Consider the following 23,698-nt stretch of genomic DNA (forward strand, 5'->3'; position numbering starts at 1 on the left):
GTTTTTGTTCCTGATTTACAGCATCCGCAGTTCTTTTGATTTTTTTTCTACAGTTCCACGTTCTTTTACCTTTCGTGTGATCACTGTAATTTTTGGCACTGTGGCCTCAGCAAACGCATAGAGCAACTTTGCACCATGTCTGATGATTCCACCATATTCCTGGCTAGTTCCTGTGTAGACACATGAAAACACCATGAAACATAATCCAGAAGAAATACATGAGGTCTTTCGGTTTTAGATGAAGAAAGTATAATGGGTTTGAATTTGCAGTCAACGTAAATAAGTAATGCTTCACTTCCTTTTGCATTGAAGCTTGCAGTTATTAGGAAGCCATTTCAACTTCTCTGCCACTGGAGAGGATATGGGAGCATGCCCAGTTAAATTAAAGACCTTATTGTTGTACAGGGAGTCTGAACCAGGAAGCATAAGTTAGTTTACACACAACATACACATTAACAAGATAGAATGATTTGCCAAAACTTGCACAAAAAAATCCATTTCCAAATCTCCAATAGGAGGGATAGAAAAGGAGGCAAGAAAGTGGGGGGGGGGGGGGGGGCGGGGGGAGGTGTTTTGATTAGGGAATACATTACTGCTGTAACAAGGGAAGATACTTCTGAAAAATCATCCAGTGAAAATATATGGGTAGAAATTACCAATAAGAAAGGAAAGATCACTGATCAGATTGTGCTATAGACCCCAACAACAAGAGGGAATTTGAGAAACATGTAGGCAGATGTCAGATATATATAAGCATAATAAGGTTGTAATAATGGGGGATTTAATTTTCCAAACATTGACTGAGGCTACCACACAGTGTTAAAGGTTTGGATGATGAAGGATTTGAGAAATGTATTCAAGATAATTTTCTTTATCACTATGTGGATGCTTCTACGAGAGAAGGAGCAAAACTATACCTTCTTTTGGGCAATAAGGCAAGGCAGGTGACTGAAGTAAGAGTGGGGGAACGCTTTGGGTCTAGCGATTGTAGTTCTATTAGTTTCAAAATGGTCATGGTAAAGGATAATCCTTCCATAAAAGTTAAAGTTTTTAATTGGAGTAGACTATTCACAGGTAAAAGGACGTCTGACAAGTGGGAGGTGTTTGAGTGTTATAATGAGAGGCATTTCCTTCCTGTTAGAGTGAAGGGTAAGGCTGGTAAGATTAAGGATCTTACCTTAATGGATGAATAAAAATATTGAAGTTCTAATCAAGAACAAAAGAATTTTATTTTAGATATTGAAAACTTGGTTCAACTGAATCTCAATCAATAAGCAGAGTTTCGGGGCATTTTAAGAGGAGAGAGGAGATATGAGATAGTATTCTCAGATAAGGTTAAGGATAATCCAAAGATTCTACAAATACAATAAGAGCAAAAGGGTGACTAGAGAGAGGGTAAGGCCTCTTAAACAGCAACAAGGTCGTCTTTGTGTTGAACCCTAGGAGATGGGACATACACAAACTGAATATTTTGCATCAGGTTTTACTGTAGAGAAAGAAATGGAGCCTAGAGAATGCAGAGAAATAAATTTTGATGTTTTAAAAGCAGCTCATGTTACAGAAAAGTACGTTCAGGTCTTAGAATATAATGGCGGATAATCTCTGGGACCTGATGTAATGAATGGCAGAACATTGTGGGAAGAAAGGGAGGAAATTACGAGACCCCTTGCAGAAATATTTGCATCATCAAAACAAACGGGTCTGGTGCCTGATGACTGGAGTGTGGCTAATGTTGTACCTTTGTTTAAGAAACGTTCTAAGCAGAAACTGGGAAAGTATAGATCTGTGAGTCTGACTTCGGTTTTGGGTAAATTGTTGGAGGTGATTATAAAAAAGATAGGATTTATGGACATTGAGAGGCAGAAATTGATTAGAGATAGTCAGCAATGGTTTTTTGTGAGTAAAATAGTGTCTCACAAACTTGATTGAGTTCTTGGGGGAAGTTTCAGAAAAGGTTGATGATGGCAGAGCTGTAGACGTTGTTTATTGGGATTTTAGTAAAGCCTTTGATGAGGATCTCCATGGTAGACTAATTAGTAAAGTTAGATCACATGGGATTCAGAGTGAGCCTGCCAATTTGATACATAATTGATTTATGGCAGGAGAAGGAGGATCCTGACCTGAAACGTCAACTTTCCTACTCCTCTGATGCTGCCTGGCCTGCTGTGTTCCTCCAGCTCCACACTATTATCTCTTGGTCATTATCATGACTTATTACAGCACCAAACTGTACAAGCTGTAACTTTTTTTTTCCTGGTGAATTTAATGTATAGCTAGTGAGTATTAAAAAAGAAACTCCATGCTTTTCACGTTACAATGATGATGTCTTCGGTGAGATGCTGCTATTATGCTGAAGGCTCGGGAGGAGCAAGGCTACAGTGAAAGCAATTTCCAGATTTTTCACATTTTATCCTGCAGACCGTTAACTAAGTATTATTGAAGCAACACTCCAAGTAAAATTTTGTTTGGCATCCAAATTATCTTTAACTGTCTGAGAAGTAGTTACCTGCCTACAAGCATACAAGTTTATATATTACAGCAAAAATCAAGTGATGAGAAGGTAGAACTGGATAATAATACTAGGCTAATCATTGAAATGAAAATGTTTTGTTGTGACTCACCCTAACCAGTGCATGCAACTGAACTAATGAGAATTTAAATATTATAGCATTTTATATGAGACTGACACAGATTATTTGGAACCACTGTCAAACATGGATATTGTTCATGGTGTCAAGAGATTTTAGGTCGTACCTGGCAAAAATCCAGGCACATCCACAAATGTAATGATGGGGATATTAAATGCATCACAGAATCTGACAAAACGGGCTCCTTTTACTGAAGCATTGATGTCTAGACAACCTAAAAAAGAAAAAAAATTATATCTCAGTTTTAAGTCAATCAGATTAATCTCATTACTCCTGATTTTATTAAAATTGAAAGTCATCACTACCACCAAGTCTAACAGAAATTAAGGAAAGATAAAGCAGGAAGCTGTGATAGGTGAGTGAAAGCATAGTTTTTAATAATCAAATGGTTGAATGAGGTGATGAAGACTAAAGAAATCTCAATTAGTACCGTGAGTTTATTTAAAGCAACATTGATGTAATGCATTAAGAATATCAAAATGTAAACATACAAGTTACTGAAAACTAAAAATTCTTCAAGGTAGTAAGCAGTACCATCCCGCAGCATTAAAGTAGAGTTGCCTTAGTCCTAGCACATCATAGGGCTTCTCTCTCAGAGTTACTCATTGGAATCTCAGCTAGTCTGGGAAATGAATGCTGTTGGCATTACTCTGCATCGCAAGCCAGCCATCCAGCCAACTGACCTCCTACCTATGATGCAACTTTTAGGAAGGATCAACACCCTTACTTCAGTATAGAAACATAATTCATCAGATCTTCATGAGTCCCCCATAGGAACAAAAATATATTCTAGCATATTCTCAGGCCCAAGATCTAAAGACTAATTATCTGTTATACCCCTCAACTAAACTGCATTTGTCAATAATTCCGGGTACAACACCTTATTCGTGACCCATTTTTCCTTGCAATGCAATATTTGCAACATTTGCAGCAAAGTACACAAGGAAACAACTTGCTCTGCTTTTGCTAATATTGCCCACTGCAACTCAATGCTTAACTTCCTCAGTCAAGATTGGAGACTCAATAGGAACAAAATTACCTTAATATTTCCACATACTTTACCATTTGGTGCTGTTTACAGAGCTCGGTCTGCTTTCCTTTCTTTACCATATCCACAATTCAGATTCCAGTATATCTCCTCAAACTCAAATCACTTCCATTATATGCATGAATAAGCTTTCTGCAGCTGATGATGTTGGCAGCAAGATACTTTAAAATAAATCTGATTTTAAAGAACTTGCTCCACAGGGAACAAAGCAGTCAGAGGTCATTAAAAATAAAGTGAAGGATAGCTGGCTACAGCAATGATAAAATCCTTGTCAGCTATGTTTGGAGTCGGAAGACGATGATGAACATTATTAGTCCATTAATGGATTTCTTAGGACAGCTGCATTTAGTTCCATGAAGATTTAAGTGACTACTTTGCAACAATCTTCACTGAGTTATATTATGCTTGGTTACCATCAATATAATGGACAAGTAACACTAAAATTAAGTGTCAAAGTAGATGCGAACGTAACCTGGAAAGAATAAGAGTCTGCAAAGCAGACCAGGCTGCCGCTTCCAGCCACATTCAACCGAGAGTTGAGGATTGCTCTCTCAGATTGGGCAAATATTTAACAACGAGCCCAAAGTGGGGCATTGACTAACTCTTGAATTTCAAACTAACAATCCAGAGTGGTTCAACAGAAAACTCTGCATAACCACCTAGGCATTATGCAGTCTATTATAATAGCTTTATTTAAAAATGCAACATGGGGCATGACTGCCTTTTTTTAAAAACATTACTATTTTACATTATATACAGTAAACTCCCACCATTCATGTCTTTGCTATTCACTTCCCCACACTTTTCATTCTGCTCATCCATTGCAGTGTTAATAACTAGTTAGTCAAGGCTTTGGGCAGTTAAGCATGATGGAAACATGTCCACACAATAAAAGAGTTCAGATACAATAATGACACACCGCTTTGTATTTCTGGGTCTGTAAAGTGCACCTCTACTTTTGAGTAAACTTTCATCAACTTCATCTTATTTTAAGCGTCAATGAGACACATTTTCTATTTTTCATAATTTATTGTATGTTTTTTTTCCACTATTAAGTCTTTATATTTAATAAAATTCAATAAAATTAACAGAAGTAAATTCTTATCTCATGTGTTGTACACATCAAAACTGTCTGGAAATTATCCTAATGACTTTCATGTACATGGTGTTCCAACTCAGGCTGGTGCATAACTTGAAGAGGAACTTACAACTGATGCTGTTTCCATGCATCAGTCTGCCCTGTCCTGTAGGTAGCAGAGGTTGCAAGTTTGAAGGATGAATGTCATGGGAGCCTTCATGAGTTTGTTGCAGTGCATCATGTCGCTGGTATCAGTGGTGGAGAAGGGAATATTTAAAGGTGGTAGATGAGGTATCAATCAAGCAGGCTGCTTTGATCTGGATGATGTTAAGCTTTGAATGTTCTTGGAGCTGCACTCCTTCAGTTAAATGCAGATTACTCCATCATATTTCTGATATGTGCCTTCTAGATGGTAAAGAGGCTTTGACAACGCAGGAGATGAGTTACTTGGCACAGAATTCTCAGACTCTGATCTGCTGTCTTGTAGTCACAGCATGTGGGAATGCTGATCCAGTTCAGTTTCTGTCAATGGTAACCCCCTTAATGTTGATATTGGAGATTGTTTTGAATGTCAAAGGGAGGTGGCTAGATTTTCTCTTGTTGGAGGTGATCATTTCTTGACATTTGTGGTGAAAATGTTGTCCAGATTTCCCTGCCTATGTCTGAGAAGTTGGGAATAGTACAGAACGTTGTAATCATCAGTGAACATCCTCGCTTTTGATCTCGTGATTGAAGAGGGTCATTGATGAAGAAGCTGATGGTTGGATCCAAGACATCAGCCCAGGAAATGCTGCAGCCATTGAGATAATTAACCTCCACGTACCACAACTCATCTTCCTTAAGACTCTACCCAGTGGAGAACTTTATCAAGTGTTTTTAATTGTATTATATCCAATAATGTTGCAATGTCAATAAGATGGGAATTTTTTGGAACAGTGAAGTTAAACACTCACCTGAAGCCACGTTAGGTTGATTACCTACAATTCCCACTGTGCATCCATTCATCCTGGCAAAACCAATAATAATGTTCTTCGCATAATTAGGCATGAGCTCGAAAAATTCCCTTTCATCTGCAATCTAAAACAGTTTCAAAGGTGACTGCTTTTTGAAATGTGCTTCAAAAAGGTTAAATACTTAGCATTCTTCAAACAGTCTCAAAATTCAGCTGAATCCCAAAACAACATGGCTATGCAATGCTAACAGAATCATTCATTACAGATATTACAACACACTAAGGATAATTTCACAAGAGTGGAAGGCAGGAAATCACTGACCCACAGGACCTGAAGAAATGTGCATTTAAATAGATTGTATACATCAAGCCTGAAAAACAGTGACTATTTAGAAACATTTCTCTCAAATAACCAAGTTGGAACAGTCAATGGGCTTGAAGATTTAGGGATGCAAATACAGAAATGAGTAAATGCTGCTGACAGACAAAAGAAATCATTACATTTATCAGGATGGCGCATCTTCCAAATAAGTTATTAAGCCATCATGCTTGTGCTGGCTCTGTGAAAAAATGCTCTTTATTCTTTCCTATAGGTCTGTCAGTTTTTTTCTAATGTATTCATCCAATTGAAAGTTATTATTGAACCTACTTTCACCATCATATCAGTCAGTGCATTTCAGATCATCACAATTTACTGCTAACAAAATATCATGCTGTCTTTTGTTCCTTGGTCAGTGTTATTTACTCTATTGCTACTTCAAACAGTTTCAGCTTATTTACTTTACCAAAGCCTCTCAATTTTGAGCGCCTCTTATCAAATATTCCCATAACCTTCTCTTTTCTAAAAAAGACAGTCCCAGTGTTTCTAGCTTTTCCAACTAACTTAAAATCTTTCACAAGTATCATCAGAGAGAGGAGTAGGGCATTTTGCCCATCAAGCCTGCTCCACTCTTCAATGATATCATGACTGATCTGATTAATTCCCTTTTCCTGTCTGACCTACTAATCCAACTCCGTTGTAGATCAAAACTCTACACACTATGTCCTGCCATAGTTCTGCATACTTTCTTCCAAAAATGAATCACTTTACACATGCCCAATCCATTTCATCTGCTACATATCTGCCCGTTTCACTATTAGGTCTGTGTCTTTTTGAAATTTTGCTACCTTCCTTACTGTTTACTACATTTCTGAATTTCATAACATCTGCAAACTTTAAAATTTATGTCCAGATCATTAACACACATTGAAAGGGAACACCAGTGCACACTCCCCTTCAGAAAGCAATTGTTAACTCTTACCCTGAATTCTGTCCCCAGCCAGTTTCATAATCACTCAGCAACTGCTTCCTGAATGTAATGGGCTTCAATTTTGCTAACAAGTCTACTGTGTGGGCTTAATCAACATCTTTTCAAAGTTCATATGCACACCAATCATGTAACTCTCAAGTCATTAAGCAATTCAAATCAAGATAGTTAAAAATGATTTGCCTTTAACAAATCTGCAACAGCTTTCATTTTTTTTTAAAAACTTAAACATTTCTAAATACCAACTTACTTTCTCCCACATTATTACTGCAACGCTTCCCTATATTACTGACCTTTTGTTTTATTCTTTCATGGAATGTGCGTGTCACTGGCTAGACCAGCACTTATTGCACAACCCTGGTTGCCCTCGACAAGGCAGTGGTGAGCTGTCTTCTTGAACTGCTGCAGTCAGGAAGATTTCGACCCAGCAACATCGAAGCTACAGCAATATAATGGGGTATGGCTTGGAGGAAAACTTTCAGATAGTGGTGTTCCCATGTATTTGCCTTCCTTGTCCCTCAGGATGACAGTGGTTGTGACTTTGGAAGTTGCTGTCTAAGAATCTTCAATAAATCTCTTCAGCACATCTTGTAGATATGCTGCTGAAAACGAGCATTGGTTATGGAAGGAGTGAATATTCAAAGTAATAGATGGAGCATCAATCAAGCAAGCTGCTTTGTCTTGTATGGTATCAGGTTTAGAGTGTTGTTGGAGCTACAGTCAGCCAGACAAGTGGGGGGGGGTATTTCATCACACTTCTGCCATGCAGCTAGTGGACAGGTTTTGGGGAGTCAGGAGGGGAGTTACTCACTGCAGGCTTCCTAGCCTCTGACCTGCTGTCATAGCCATAACATTTATATGGCTAGTCCTTGTCAGTTTCTGGTAAATGATAATTACTATGATGTTGATGGTTGGGGATTCAACTAATGCCATTGAATGTCAAAGGACGATGGTTAGATTTTCTCTTGTTGGAGATACGCCATGCAATGACTTTATGTGGCATGAATGTTACTTACCCCCTGTCAACCAGATCCTGGCTATCGTCCTGGCCTTGTTAGCTTATAAGTTGTCAAATTTTGCACTTTTGACTTTATTTGAACAGAGATGTAATATTGCAATCCTCCAAGCCTCTGTCTCCATTCCCATGTCCAAGGACAATTGAAAGTTTGTGACCAGAACCTCTACAATTAACACCCTTACTACTTTTACCTACTTAAATTTACATTTCACCCTGACAAAGTGCTCTTAAAATACTTCCTCCATCATTTTTTTAAAACTGAATTCACTGGAACATTGTCAGAATCCTCTGATCTAGTGAAGACACATGCAAAGTACTCACCTAGTACTTCAGCTATGTTCTTTGCCTCTACAAAGTCTCCTTTATGGCCCCAACATTCCTTTCACTGTGATCCTAACGAGACCATCAAATGTGATGATCTAGTTAAGGATCAGTAACTTTTTGTTTTATTTCAAGTCAGTGAAATTTGAGCTCCAGGGCACTCAAATAGTCAAGCCACAAAATTCAACAGTTTTGAACAAAGAAAATGAGCTTTACTATTCAGTATAAGAAAGCTAAAACATTCTTTAGTGTATATAGACAACTTTCATAGTAATAAGTATGGTCATGGACAACCTATGGTCAAACACCACCTAGGCTACATACAACAGATGCAGTCAAGGCAGATCTCTCCAATTTTGTAGCAACCCTTCAATACCTGCCCTCCTCTCAATACAGTACAAAATGTTTTTTTTTGGCTTGAACCAGCATTTGGTGAAATGTTCTGATGTGTACACATGATGAAAGGCTTTGACAACATGTTCTGTACTACCAAACTGTATCAGACTTTGGAGTACAGAGAATAATTTTAAAGTGGGTGGACAATACAAAACTTGGAAGCATTGTGAACCGTGAGGATGACAATTTAGTACTTTAAAAGGATAACGACAAGTTGATGGAGTGGGCAGATAGGTAGCAGATGAAATTCAATACAGAGAAGTACGAGATGATACATTGAGGAAAGAAAATGGAGACATTCTAACGGGTCTTCAGGAGAAGATACCTGGGTGTATATGTGCATAAGTCATTACAGTCGGTAGGACAGGTGGAGAGAGCAGCTAATAACATCCTAGGTGTTATTATCAGGGGAATAGACTACAAGAAATGTAGACTGAATATGTATAAGTCCAGTTCTGAGGAAGGGTCACTCTACCCAGAACGTTAACTGATTTCCCTCCACAGATGCTGTCAGACCTGTAAGTATTTCCAGCACTTTGTTTTTTGTCTTATATTAGAGACAAGACATGGTATACAAATGTAGGAATCGCACTTAAGGATCTGAGCGCACTGAAAAGAGTACAGAAGAACTTTCAAGAATAGTTCCAAGGATGAAAAACTTCAGTTATGAAGATAGATTAGAGAACTTAGGACTGTGTTCCTGGAAGAGGAGACGACGCGGAGGAGTTTTAATTGAAGTGTTCAATATCATGAAGAGGTTTTATGAGATAAGGAGACACTGCTTCTGTGTAAAACGATTAAGAACAAGAAAGCAGATCTAAAGTAATTTTAATAAGCTGTCAATGTTTATTCAAAATCAAATCAAACATGATACATCAATGGCCTCCTTTTACACCATAACAACTGTGATTCTGTTATACTACCCGGTGGTCAATGGTGCAGTAAGATAGCTCTTCTGTTGTACGTTACTTACGACCAAATTGAGTCTTTGAATCCTTAATACACAATTCCTCTTTTACTACTGTGTTCCTGATCAACACATCCAACCCCAAACCTTCTTTTAATCCTTGTGTATACATTCAAAATGCATTACTGCTACAAATAATAAATGTCCATCCTTCCCCTCTTTCATAATCCCAAATAGCTACTTCAGCCTGCAGCTCATCAATCTCATTTATTACACTTTGAGCATTGCACAGGTTAAATTTCGAGGACATGTTGATCAGAATAGAATTATATTCCCTTTAATACAGAAGGGTTAATCTAATTGAAGTGCTTAGCAGGAATGAAGAATATTTAAACATCTTGGAACATGAGCATTGCTGGCAAACCTTGCATTTATAATCAATTCCTAAAAGGCATGTGAAGTCGGTAGTGAGATGCTTTATTAAATTGCTACTGTTCATCTATGTAGTAATACCCCCGCAATGCTGTTGCAGAGATAGTTCTGGGATTTTGATCCAATGACAGAGATAGAACTACATAGGTGTTCTAAATTAGTAGTGATCATGGTTTAGAAGGTGCTGTTGAGGAAGGCAAATTACTTCAGTGTATGCTGTAGATGGCACAAACTACTGCCAATGTTTGCCATTGTTGCAAGAAACGAACATTTAAAGGTGACAATTGGATACTGACCAAACAGGCTGCTTTGATTGAATCTATGATTCAAAGGAGTCATATTGGACTTAGAACATTACCTCTGTTTCTATCTCCACAGAAGCTGGTAAACCTTTTAAGTTTCTCCAGCACCACAGTATTTTGCTTTTGTTCAGGAAAGATGTCAGGAAATGCAACTTACATTCACACCAATAGGGAAAAAAAGTCCCCCAAAAAGCTTTACATTATTTGAAACTTGCAGCAGTGCGACTAGCTCTTTTTTTCCCGTTAAGTGTTAGGAAAAAAGTAGGAGGGTTTTCAAAAACAAGATAGGTTGATGGAGTTCAATACAGATCAGCCATGATCCACAAAGCATAGACTAGGCTTCAGAGGGTAAAAGATCCACTAATATACATAAAGCCAACTCCTGTTTTACAAAGTGCACCCCCTACAAAACCAGATTTGAAAGATTTCAGCATTCAGTTATATATCTGATGTATCACAATTAGCTAATGCATATAAATTTTAATAACTGAGGACACCCCTATCTCTGTTTTGTCAGACAGCTTCTATACTATCTCTTCAGCAAACAACTCTGTGCTGCTTTTTGAGTGTTAATGTTGTGTTATTAAATATTGAGAAATTAAAGTCAAAACATCTTACCGCACTGACGATTTCCAGCATGTCATATGCTTTCGTGGATTCCAGTGGAACTACTGTATCCAGACTTGGTACCAGCCGGTCACTATACGAGCAGCAAAAGAACAAAAATAGAAATTTTACTTTCATAAACAGTCTCAACCATTTATATATCCCATAAAACGTTAACTACTTATGCTTCAATGATCGCCTTTCTGATTCTCATTACACAACACCAATATCCTACAGTCAGAGATTTACAAACTAACATATGGATCGATACGGTTAAGAGGGAATGTTCCAATAAGACGATAATACCACTACACACTCTGTTCATTTAAAAACCAGAGAAGCTCTGCAGCTGGAGAAGCATTGCATAAGCGAAGTGATGTGTGCATCACCCCAATGAATGCTGTTGGATTATAATTTAGAATGATACTGAGCTATATCATGCTGAGTACATAAATATTTTACATACATTACAAAACGTGCTTTAAAACAATACAACTTACATTAAAGATGTTTTAGAAATGTAGTGAACCAATCCATTAAAACATTCAGGGAAGTACCAAATTAACTTGTTCAGAAATAAGGAGCGGTTAAAAAAGGAGAATGTAGGACTCCGGCAACTGAAGGCTCAGCCGTGCTGGGACAATTAACCGAAAAAAAACAAAATACTGCAGATGCCAGAGATCTGAAGTGAAGTCAGAAAATGCTGAAAACACTCTTAACCCGTAGAGTAATTCTTCCATACAATGGAGGGATTCAAACAGAGAATGTCAGGAAAGTTGGGTAACATCACATCACATTTAAGGGCTTGAAAGAGAAAGAGGAAGGGGCTCCTGAAGACAGGTTAGCAGTTTGCAAAAATGGTGGCATCAAAGATTGTTTCTTTTGAGAAAAGAAGTGATGCCAGTACACTTAATGAAAAAGAGGATCAACATTTGAAGCAATCCCTGAGAGGGGTCCCAGAAGCGAGGTTGGGTGATCAATTTGGTGGGAATAAGATCTAGAGAAAACTAGGTTGTTTTCGTGGATAAGCCATACTCAGAGACAGTATGGGGAACGAAACTAGAGAACAATTAGAGTTTGGGCTGGGACAAGAGGAGCATTCACTGAATTTTGGCCAGGTGACATGTGAAAGGGAGTGATGCGACAAACAGACAGATCAGACAGTCTGCAAATCCAGGAACTACACGCATTTGTTAGAGGTGAGGGTGGAGAAGAGAACAGAAGGATTTTGGAACATTAGTTTCTGTGGATAAGAAACCAAGAGGTTCTCTCTATTTCAGGAAGGGCCTGCAATAATGAACAATTTTAAACAGAAAAGAGGACCTAACTGTACTTTATGTGGACCAGCCAGATTCAATGATGGATAGCTAAACTAACTGTCCACATATCCATTCAAGTCAATGTAGCTCTAATGAATTGGAAAGGAGAGCTGTACCAAAAAAGCAACTGGGGTGAGAGTGTAATGGTTTTACTGGGGACTAGGTCAAAGAATGGAATGAGGGGGTGACAGAGTAAACCAGTTGTTCCAGAATGTTCTGGCAAATAGAGGGCAAGTTAAGATAGATGACTGACTGTGAGAGTTTTCACGTGCTCCAGTTTCCTCCCACAGTCCAAAGATGTGCAAGTTAGGTGGATTGGCCATGCTAAATTACCCATAGCATTCAGGGATGTGTAGGTTAGGTGCATTAGCCAAGGGAAATATAGAGTAGAGGGATGGGTTGGTGTGGACTAGTTGGGCCAAATAGCCTGTTTCCACACTGTGAGGATTCTATAAATAAAAAAGCTGACATTTTGAAAATGTAGTTTTAAGTGATTTGGGAATAGCTCCTAACAGGGATGGATAGAGATGATGGAAGCAGGCAACAGATAGTGAATGATTGATACAAGGAAGCGATCAGAAATGGTCTTAACTGTGCTTATTACATTAGTATTAGCAATGTCATGGAATTGAGTGTAATACGGTTTGGAGAGGTTTAGGTAGAATAGGGCAGTGAGCTCAAAGGAGAGGGTACATGATGAGTTGAAGTGACGGTTTAGGTTGAAATCAAGAAGGAAAATTATTCATTGCAGAGGTGAGGAGGAAAACATAAAAATTAAACTCAAAAAGGATAGTACAGAATAGTGACGTTGAAAGAGAGGTGACGCAGGTGAAGAAGGGGTATGCCAGAGCAGCAGGAGTCAGGCCGTGGTGTGGTCTGGTGATAAGTATCACATAAACACTGGCAATCATGACATAGAGCAAGTGGGCAAAAATATAACCAGATGTGGAGGCTTCATTAAGGAGAAAAGTGTCCTCAGCACTCAGCAATGTCTCTCTTACGGCCACAATGTTGTAGGAATTGCCCATATTAAATTCATGAATGGTGAGGGACTTGTGAACAACTGGACAGACATTCTGGAGGGAGATACATGGAAGGGTAGTAACAACTGATTCACTTGCAGAGTTCACAAGGTCAGCTGGAATACAAGTTGGACAAGAAGATAATTGGCAAGGTTAGTCTGCAGCAGTAGAGTGAACAACATGATTGACAAGAGAGTGCATAACAAAAATTGGGTTTGCTGCACACAATGTGTCAGTGTTGAGGCAAGCCTGTCAAAGGATGCCAAGAAATTCAGAGGGAAGATGGTGTATCTGTCCGGGAATCTAACAATCAAAAATAGCTGTAATTCCTTAGCATTCATCATTGTCCTACCATACTTCTTGCTTGACACTTCAGCACCACAACATTTTCAGTAATAGGTATAAAACAGGCTATGGGATGTTTTATTTTTAGAAAGGTAATGGTTACCCCATTAGCTGCCAGTTATTTTATTGGGCAGCAGCTCTCTTCTGACCCTTTTTCCTGAAAAAGGGTCAGAAGTTTCAGCATCATTTTCCCAGGGTGGAAATGACTATTACAAGGGGGCATAATTTTAAGGTGATTGGAGGAAAGTGTACAGGAGATATCAAAGGTAGGTTCTTTATACAGAGAATGGTGGGCGTATGGAATGCGCTGCCGGCAGTGGTAGTGGAGTCAGATACTTTAGAGACTTTTAAGCAACTCTTGGATAGGCACATGGAGGATAGTAAAATGTAGGGTATGCAGGGTTGTTTGATCTTAGTAGGATAATAGGTCGGCACAACATCATGGGCCGAAAGGCCTGTACTCTGCTGTACTGTTCCATGTTCTATCAAGCAACTAACCCTGCTGCCAAATGTGGTGCCCTGCTAAAAAAAAGCCCTAATTGCATTGAAACCAAATGCAGAGAAAGAATCTAGTATGAAACTTATCAGATAAGGTTAAATCCATTGCAAAGTAGGAAGAGACATTATAATAAAAGATTTTCCATTTCTCACAAATTCAAATTCTATTAAAAGGTATTTAATATAGCTCAATCAAAGCCTGTGTAATCATTAAAACCACCCATTTCCAACTCCATTACATCATCTTTCTTTACTCTCAGCATATTTGCTGCTTAAACTCAAGAGTCTTGATACTCCTAGACCCTATTATTCCAACACAATTCTGGTTGCCTCCCCACTATCTATACACTACCTATAAACTTAAGATTATCCAAACTTTGGGTATCCATGTATATACTTACACAAAGCGCTTTTCACCTATCAGCCTAGTGCTTGCTATTCAACAGCAGATCCCAGTCAAACAACACCTTCATTTTTAAATTCTTGTTTTCAAATCCCTCCATGACACCTCTCCTCCACAAACTCCTGAAGCATCAGCTCACATGTAAATCTAGCCTCTCCAAAATCCCCAATTTTAATCTCTCCACCATTGGTAGCCAGAGCTCCTAAGCGGTCTATGTCCCACTTCTCTTTCTTCCTTTAAGATACTCCTTAAAAACATCTCTCTTTGGCCAAACTTTTGGTTGTTAGCCCTAATATCACCTCTGTGGTGTGGTGTCTAATTGGATGTTTTACCAAGTGATTTTGTTTTGTGCCAACATTCCAACAAACTTTGAAACCTAACATATTTGCAAAGGTAAACAATCACAGTATTGTCAGGGAGCAGAAGGCAGCCCTTTGGTACGTTATGTTAAAATGCTCAGCAAGCTGGTGCAGACATAATGTCAATCTCCTGCCTTTTCCCTGTAAGCATGCACACTGTTTCTATTTAAATAATTACCCAATACCCTCTTGAATGATTCAATTGACCTTGCCTCCAGTACGTTCCAAGCATTGCATCCATACCCTCATTATTGACTGTGTATTTTCTCACCTCACATTTTCTCCTTTTGTAAAACACTAAACTTGTGCCGTCTGGTTCTTGATTTATTTAAGAGCAGTTTCTTCCTATCCATTCTGTTCAGACCCCTCAAATTCTGAAACTTCTAAAACTCCTCCGCTGTGAACGAAACAATTCCAACTTCTCTAATTGTGTCCATCCCTGAAACAATTCCCAAAAACCTCTTCTGCACTCTCTCTCTAATGCTTTCACGTCCTTCCTATAGTGGGTCACCCAGAACTGTACACAATACTCCAGCTGAGGTCTAATCAGTATCTTCTATAAGTTCATAACCTCCCTGCTCTTTAGTACCCTACGCCTCTACTGATGAAGCCTAAATGGTTCCAGCAGTCCAGTGTGGACGAGAGAGGCAACACTATAATTGTAAACGTGTAAGTATAACATGGATCTAAAATTTCCTCCAACATCACTTTTCTTGACAATGCAAGAGCTGTTACAAACAGTAAGCTTCCAAAATTATTTATTTCTTTTATCGATAGAACTTCAGGATTACAAAAATGATTATTTGTTAATAAAACGTTAACAAAAATTTCAGCCACAACCTGGAAAATGTTTACAACTCAATGGCCACTAGATGCCATTGTTCCCCAATATCAGACAGCAGAGAATTTTTTCCCAGCAACCACCAGAGGGCAACCTTCACCATGGACCAATCAGTTCCTCAAAAAGCTACTTGTGAACTTAATTACAAGACTTTCAATACGTTAAAATGTTGTTACATTAAACCCTCCATGTTCTAGATAGATCTGTTTTGGAACACATGATAAATGAAGAATATGAAATGAATAACAAATAAAGAGTTAGTACTCAACACACTGGAATTCCACTGTCAGCAACAAGTATTAAAAACAAATTCAAAATGACAAAAGATTAGGTTTTGATCTTGAATAGTTTTCAAATTAATACCATTTCTTTATACACACAAGCAACATACTTTTAAAGATCGGTTTACAGCACTTTTTGGAATTAGGACTGAATAGCATTCAGAAATTGAAAACTTACACCAACACTACAATGAAGAGGCAAAATAAAAAAACATGAAATGTGACTAGGAGCAATGCAATGTATTGATATAGTGCAAACAGAAAATGTAGATCATATGGTCAGATGTGGAAAAATTGTAAACATTGAAACAGGTTTAGTTAGGCTCTGCATCTAATCCACACAGAAACATTTCCCCTGGGCTGAGTTAGTGACCCCAGTTAGTGCAGTGGAAAGGAAGCTGAAGGGTGCCTGAAAGTCTCTGGTTACAAGTCAGGGGGAGTGAAATCAGACAACCAGACCCAGCTTCCACAATTTTATATAAAACATAATGACAATTATGGAATTAATAAGTTACATAGATATTTATAAACTAGCACACTATTTAATTCCTTTGTGAGCCACTATATGAATATTGCTTAACGTTCAAAGATGCAAACAGTGATATTGGAGACAGCGTGTCACTGGTAGCATAGTACACATGGCACAGAATATATATTCCCCACCTAACAAAAATCAACTGACCTTTATCTCAAATATTTCAGCTGATCCAATTTTATAGTAGCGTTTTATTCTAGTGAGTGATTGATTTATTGTTTTCATGTGTCTCAGTACATGTGACAAGTGTGGTTTTGCATGTTTCCACCCCCACCAAAACATAGTATGTGCTAAAATATTTGTCTTTTGTCTGTCTTACTTGAGGCTGTATGTGTCTTGAGTTTTGAATTGGTATAGTTTCCTAAATGAATCAATCTTTTTCAATAAAGTTACTTTTCCTGTATGTGAAGGAATGTGTTGTCAATTGCTTTTTTCCCCTGGGTAGCAGTCAGTTAGCGAACTGATAGTCATACTGGGATTTTATACATTTTGTTATGATTTGTAGAACATGGAGCATTACCACCAGCACACATTTCTCAATTAAGTTGTGACAATTAATAAAGAGTCGGAGCTCCATCTTAAGGCCAGTTGTTATTTGTATCAGAGACAAGAGGTGACACCTAGAATTGTGACAGCTGCAATCTTGGCTGAAATAGTATGGATGTGTACACACTACGTACGGATAGTATATGGAAATCATAAAAACTGTGTGGAGGGAAACATTTGCCAGGTCTATCAAAGGATGCATATTTCTACTCCATGACAATGTAGCTGATCAAATCTACTGTATAAGCTTTAAACCGGCTTGTACCCGGTGACAGGTATTTTGTAGTTTCTCTATTAGAAAATGAACTGTAACTCATATTCAGCATATCAGAGGATAGTGTGGGGGATTGCTGTAATTAAAATGCTACAAAATCAGAGTGACAAACGAGGACAGAGTACTAAATCTACCACAACCTGATACCAAAGTACACAGTAGCATGTAAAACTTGGTTCTTTTACTTACCATGGATCCTGGCATTCTCTGATAGGAGCAGGATCTTTATTATTCAGAGGTATAAAATTAAAAAATTCTCTCAAGTTCAGTAAGGCATCAATGTCATTTTCAAAGGCCTTGTGTGCAACACCTGTAACACAAACACTTATTATTACAATAAAAAGGCTTTTATAAAGGCAAATCACACAGCTGCAGAAACGAAATTGTATGTTGTGGCATTTGTAATACTCATCAGGGTTAGCATTGTACTATCAAAAATTTCAGAATATTGACAATAACACCAAGGTTTATCTGTAACTCAACAATTTACCTATTACTAAAAAAAACCAACCTAACCAGTGACAAGAAGCCAGGGTAAAGTTGATGCTGCATCAATCCCACTGATCAACAGTCTTTAAGAAATCACAATCTGTTAATGTTGAGAAGCATATGACACTGATGTCTATTTTACATTATAGAGATCAATATGATAAACAATAATAATTTCTCTGTTGATAATTCTAATGGAAACAAATGAAACGTACATCAAGTAGGTACAAGGTGGTGGACAATTCTTGTAACAAATGAGAAAAGCTTTTTTTCCCACTATGTTAAAAGTCAAAGATCCATTGTAAGATTATCTGGGATGGATTGGAAAGGATCAGATATGACAGTGATACTGAACCACCATTTGGCATCAATTTTTACTCACTCAACTTACAATAGTAAACAGTACAACATTGAATAAAATAGAGGAGGGTGCCTTCTTAAAAGGAATAAGGTTTATTAAAATAGATCTGACTAGCAAAAAACAATTAAAATGGATGTATGTTATATACTTTGCCCAGATCTTTAACTGCCACAAGTCAGGAACTGGCTCCCTAATTGAAAAAACAATGTTAATGTAAGATTCCAATTTTGATTAAGTTTTATAATGGCAGGCCATTGGCACAGGTAAGATGGTCAAAGACAATATTAGAAATACACTTGATGGTAAGTTAGGCCGGGAGGGCATCTCGGGGACAGCTAACATGGCTTCTGAGAAAGAAAGGCCTAATGTTTTATAGTGCAACCTAGAGGGAACAGAATGGAAGATGCAACAATGCAAACTTCACGACTTTAATAACTCGTTCTGGAAGAAACTGTTTTGAGATGAAAGGGACAAAGACAAGCTCTTACACAGCCTGAAAGCAATTAGCCACATCTTGGCGAGATTACATAAACAAAACTGCTTTGATACCTGCTTGATAAACTGGATGCTTTATTGCCACAAAGTAAAGAATTGCCCTGCAGAAAAATTTAAGGAGTTAACTGCAGAAAAAGCTGTGTTTGAAACCGACAGATAACCCCAAAAATAACAATGAACAGGAGAGTGACTTTTGATAAGAACGCAAGACACAGACTCAAGGTCTCCAGAAATGTAATCAGTGTTGGGGATGAAAGAATCTATTGAATCATCAATAATGTCACACCACAAACTTGAAAGAGAGAAAATTATATAAGAATCCAACACCAGAACAAGTCAGTAGCAGAACTTCAAAAAATACTGCACGAGGATCAAACCCTGGCCACTTCCAGAGACAGACCGCTTTTGGTTCAAATCCTAGCCAGATTCCACCATTAATTGGGTAATAGCCAAGTTGGGTTGTGAGGGTTAATTTGCTTACTTGAGGGGTCTTGTTTCTGTTGCTAAATGCAATAAAGTTTAAATCATTGTTTTAGTGCTTGACTGTGAGATTCCTTAATAAGTATTGTAGTGATTTACCAATGATGAAGGTGTTGAAAGATATATGTAAATATACAAATACAGTTTATTCCTCTCTCAAAAATTCATGGTTACTGCTGAGAAGTCAAGTCTTAAGCAAATAGAGTACCATGAGACATAGGAGCACAAATTAAGCCATTCAGCCCATCGAATCTGCTCTGCCATTTGATCATGGCTCATAAGACTGATAAAGCAGGGCAGCACACTGGCTCAGTGGTTAGCACTATCGCCTCACAGTGCCAGGGACCCGGGTTCAATTCCACCCTTGAGCGACTGTCTGTATGGAGTTTACACATTCTCCCCATGTCTGCATGGGTTTCCTCCGGGTGCTCCGGTTTCCTCCCACAGTCCAAAGATGTGCAGGGTAGGTGGATTGCCCGTAGTGTCCAGAGATATTTAGGTCAGGTTGGTTAGACATGGGGAAATGCAAGGGTAGGGGAATGAATCGGGGTGGGATGCTCTTTGGAAGGGCGGTGTGGACTTGTTGGGCCGAATAGCCTGTTTCCACACTGTAGGAATTCTATGAAGTTCCACAACCCTATTCTCCTGCTTTCTTCCTGTAACCCTTGACAATCAGGAACCTATCTTAATTAGTCTTAAATATACTCAATGACCTGGCCTCCATGAGTTCCATAGATTCGCCATTCTCTGGCTGAAGAAATTTCTCCTTATCTCTGTTCTAAAAGGTCTTCCCTTTACTCGAAGGCTGTGCCCTCAGGTCCTAGACTCTCCTACCAATGGAAGCATCTTCCCAACATCCATTTTGTCCAGGCCATTCAGTATTCTGAAAGTTTCAATTAGATCCCCCCTCATCCTTCTAAACGCCAATGAGTATAGTCCCAGAGTCCTCAAATGTTCCTCATATGTTAAGCTTTCCATTCCTGGGGCCATTCTCATGAACCTCCTCTGAACCTGCTCCAGGGCCAGTACATCCTTCCTGACATATGGGGCCCAAAACTGCACATAATATTCCAAATGTGGCCTGACCAGAGCCTTATAAAGCCTCAATAGTACACCTCCGCTTTTATATTCAAGTCCTCATAAAATAAATGCCGACGTTGCATTTGCCTTCCTGACTACTGACTCAACCTGCAAGTTTACCTTGCAGGTTATTCAATATTATTCAATTATTATTCAATTACTCAATACTACCTGTCCCTCCACCTACCTTTGTATCGTCTGCAAACTTAGCCAGAATGCCCACAGTTCCTTCATCGAGATCATTAATGTATAAAGTGAAAAGTTGTGGTCCCAGCACTGACCCTTGCGGAACACCACTTGTCACCGGCTGCCATCCTGAAAAAGACCCTTTTATCCCCACTCTCTGCTTTCTGCCAGACAGCCAATCTTCTCTCCATGCTAGCACCCTGCCTCTAACACCGTGGGCCCTTATCTTACTCAGCAACCTCCTGTGTGGCATCTTATCAAAGGCCTTCTTGAAGTCCAGGTAGATAACATCCATTGGCTCTCCTTGGTCTACCCGGCTCGTTACTTCCTCAAAAGAGTTCTAGCAGATTTGTCAGGCATGACCTCCCCTTGATGAAACCATGCTGACTTTGCTCTATTTTACAGTACATTTCCAAATATTCAGAAATCTCATAGTTTACAATGGACTCCAAAATCTTACCCACGACCGAGGTTAGGCTGTAATTTTCCATCTTTTGCCTTACTCCCTTTTTAACAGGGGTGTCACGTTAGCGATTTTCCAGTCCTCTGGGACCCTCCCTGACTCTAGCGATTCCTGAAGGATCGCCACTACCATTTCCACTATCTTTTCAGCTATCTCCTTTAGAACTCTGGGGTGTAGTTCATCTGGTCCAGGTGATTTGTCCACCTTCAGGTCAATCAGTTTTACTAGCACCTTTTCCTTGGTGATGGCCACCATACTCAGCTCTGCCCCCTGACTCTCTTGAATTTTTGGGATTTTACTCGTGTCTTCCACCGTGAAGACTGATGCGAAGTAATTATTCAGTTCCTCAGCCATTTCCTTGTTCCCCACTACTATCTCTCCACTGTCATTTTCCAGTGGTCCAATGTCCACTTTTGCTTCTCTTTTGCCCTTTATATACCTAAAGATACTCTTACAGTCTTCATTTATATTACTGGCTAGCTTACCCTCATTTTTAATCTTCTCCCTCCTTATTTCTTTTTATTGTTGCCCTCCGTTGGTCATTGTAAGCTTTCCAGTCCTCTGGTTTCCCACTGCCCTTCGCCACATTATATGCCTTCTCTTTTGCTTTTATGCTATCCCTGACCTCCTTAGTCAGCCATGGTTGCCTCATCCTCCCTGTACCATGCTTCTTTTCCCTAGGGATGAATTTTTGCTGCATCTCCTGAACTACTCCCAGAAACTCCTGCCATTGCTGTTCCACTGTCTTTCCTGCTAGGCTCCTCTTCCAGTCAATTCTGCCCAGCTCCTCCCTCATACCTCTATAGTCGCCTTTATTCAGCTGTAATACCGTTACCTCTGATTCTATCTTCTCCCTCTCAAATTGCAGAGTAAATTCAATCATATGATCACTGCCTCCTAAAGGTTCCTTTACCTTAAGCTCCCTTATCAAGTTTGCCTCATTGCACAACATTAAATCCAGTATTGCCTGTTCCCTTGTGGGCTCCACCACAAGCTGCTCCAAAAAGCTATCTCATGACATTTCACAAACTCCTTTTCCTGTAATCCACTACCAACATGATTTTCCCAGTCCACCTGCATATTGAAATCCCCAATGGTCACTGTGACTTTGCCGTTCTTACTCAATGCCCTCAGTTCCTTCACCTAGATCATTAATGTCTAAAGTGAAAAGTTGTGGTCCCGACACTGACCCTTGTGGACACCACTTGTCACCAGCTGCCACCCCGAGAAAGGCTCTTCACCACATTATATGTTTTCTCTTTTCCTTTCATGCTAACCCTGACTTCCCTTGTCAGCCATGGTTTTCTCGTCCTCCTTTTAGTATGCTTCTTTTTCCTAGGGATGAATTTTTGTTGTGTCTCCTGAATTACTCCCAGAAACTCCTGCTAATGCTGTACCACAGTCTTTACTGCTGGGTTCTTCTGCCAGTCAATTCTGCCAAGCTCTTCCCTCATGTCGCTGTAGTTGCCTTTATCCAGCTGTAATACCATAACCTCTGATTTTATCTTCTCCCTCTCAAACTGCAGAGTAAATTCAATCATATTATGATCACTGCCTCCTCAGGATTCCTTCACCCTAAGCTCCCTTATCAAGTCTGCCTCATCGCACAACACTAAATCCAGTATTGCCTGTTCCCTAGTGGGCTCCACCACAAGCTGCTCCAAAAAAAAATCATCTTGTAGACATTCCACAAAATCCTTTTCTTGCAATTCACTAGCAATGTGATTTTCTCAGTCCACTGCAGTACCAGGTTGCATTCGTTACTAAACATTAATAGGAACGAATACAGAGGCTGTAAAAATAATGTAGCAACATTAATTCGCAGTTTAAAGCACTAGTTTTCTACATATTAATGACTTGAGTAATCCGATCGAGTTTTACAAAAGAATGAAGGAACAATGCTCTCTCTTTGATGGGCAAATTATTTAAACTGGATAGATTGCTTGCAAGTTAAACAGGGGTAGCAATGGGTTGGATATTAATTGGAACACCTTTTCCTCAGAGAAGAATGACTCATAGAACAGGCTGTCAGCTCAAGTGTATAGTCAAGAGAGCCAAGTAGGTTTCTGGCTGGGGTGGAGCTGATATCAATGAAAAGGCAGATAGAAGTCAAGGTCGCCAGGGCCAGCTGGAGAATTTTGATCACGCTTGGGGCTTGACGGGAATTTTCCAGTTTTCCTCAATGGGATTTTATTTTTCCCCCTTTCAAGAGGCATACAGATGCTGGTGAGTCATAAATATTGTATTGTGACACACAAGGCATTATGGCTCGGTGGGACAGGCTCATGATTTCTTGTCAAACAGGAAATCTACAATATGTCCAAACAAACAGTCAAAAATCTTGCAGGTTTTTCCAGATAATCCAAGAAAATAAATCTTTTGTTCGGTATCTGTTATACCCTGACAGTTATCGCTAATCTGTGCAAGGTAATCTTTGATTTGTAGAAGTATAACCTTACATGATTTCAGACAGTTTGTTATCCACTGAACAAATTTATATTGTTGTGAACAAATATATATTTGTAGATTACGAGAATTTGAAAAATGAAAATTTAAACAACTTCCAGGTTGCAATTTTGGAACACAAAAATCAAAAGAACTGGGGTCTGTGCTTTTACAAGAAGGAAACTGTGGCAAACACAAGCCAGTTTATTTAAAAAAAGACAGACAAGGGTAGAGTTTTATTACATTAATGGTTGGCAAACA

The 23,698-nt window shown here is 38.9% G+C and overlaps 1 protein-coding gene across 2 annotated transcripts in view; it reads right to left on the bottom strand.

Annotated features, from left to right (window-relative positions):
• Positions 1–23,698, bottom strand: part of pccb (propionyl-CoA carboxylase subunit beta) — a 56,923-nt gene that overhangs the window by 8,824 nt on the left and 24,401 nt on the right. For both annotated transcript variants that reach the window (XM_048604828.1, XM_048604827.1), the window contains exons 8-12: positions 17,628–17,748; positions 11,028–11,109; positions 5,728–5,851; positions 2,755–2,862; positions 70–170 (exon numbers count right to left, since the gene is read on the bottom strand). In XM_048604828.1, coding sequence (XP_048460785.1) covers positions 70–170; positions 2,755–2,862; positions 5,728–5,851; positions 11,028–11,109; positions 17,628–17,748 — 536 coding nt within the window. The remainder of the gene's footprint in view (positions 1–69; positions 171–2,754; positions 2,863–5,727; positions 5,852–11,027; positions 11,110–17,627; positions 17,749–23,698) is intronic.

This window comes from Rhincodon typus, chromosome 13, assembly GCF_021869965.1.
Source record: "Rhincodon typus isolate 14 chromosome 13, sRhiTyp1.1, whole genome shotgun sequence".
Classification (NCBI taxonomy): domain Eukaryota; kingdom Metazoa; phylum Chordata; class Chondrichthyes; order Orectolobiformes; family Rhincodontidae; genus Rhincodon; species Rhincodon typus.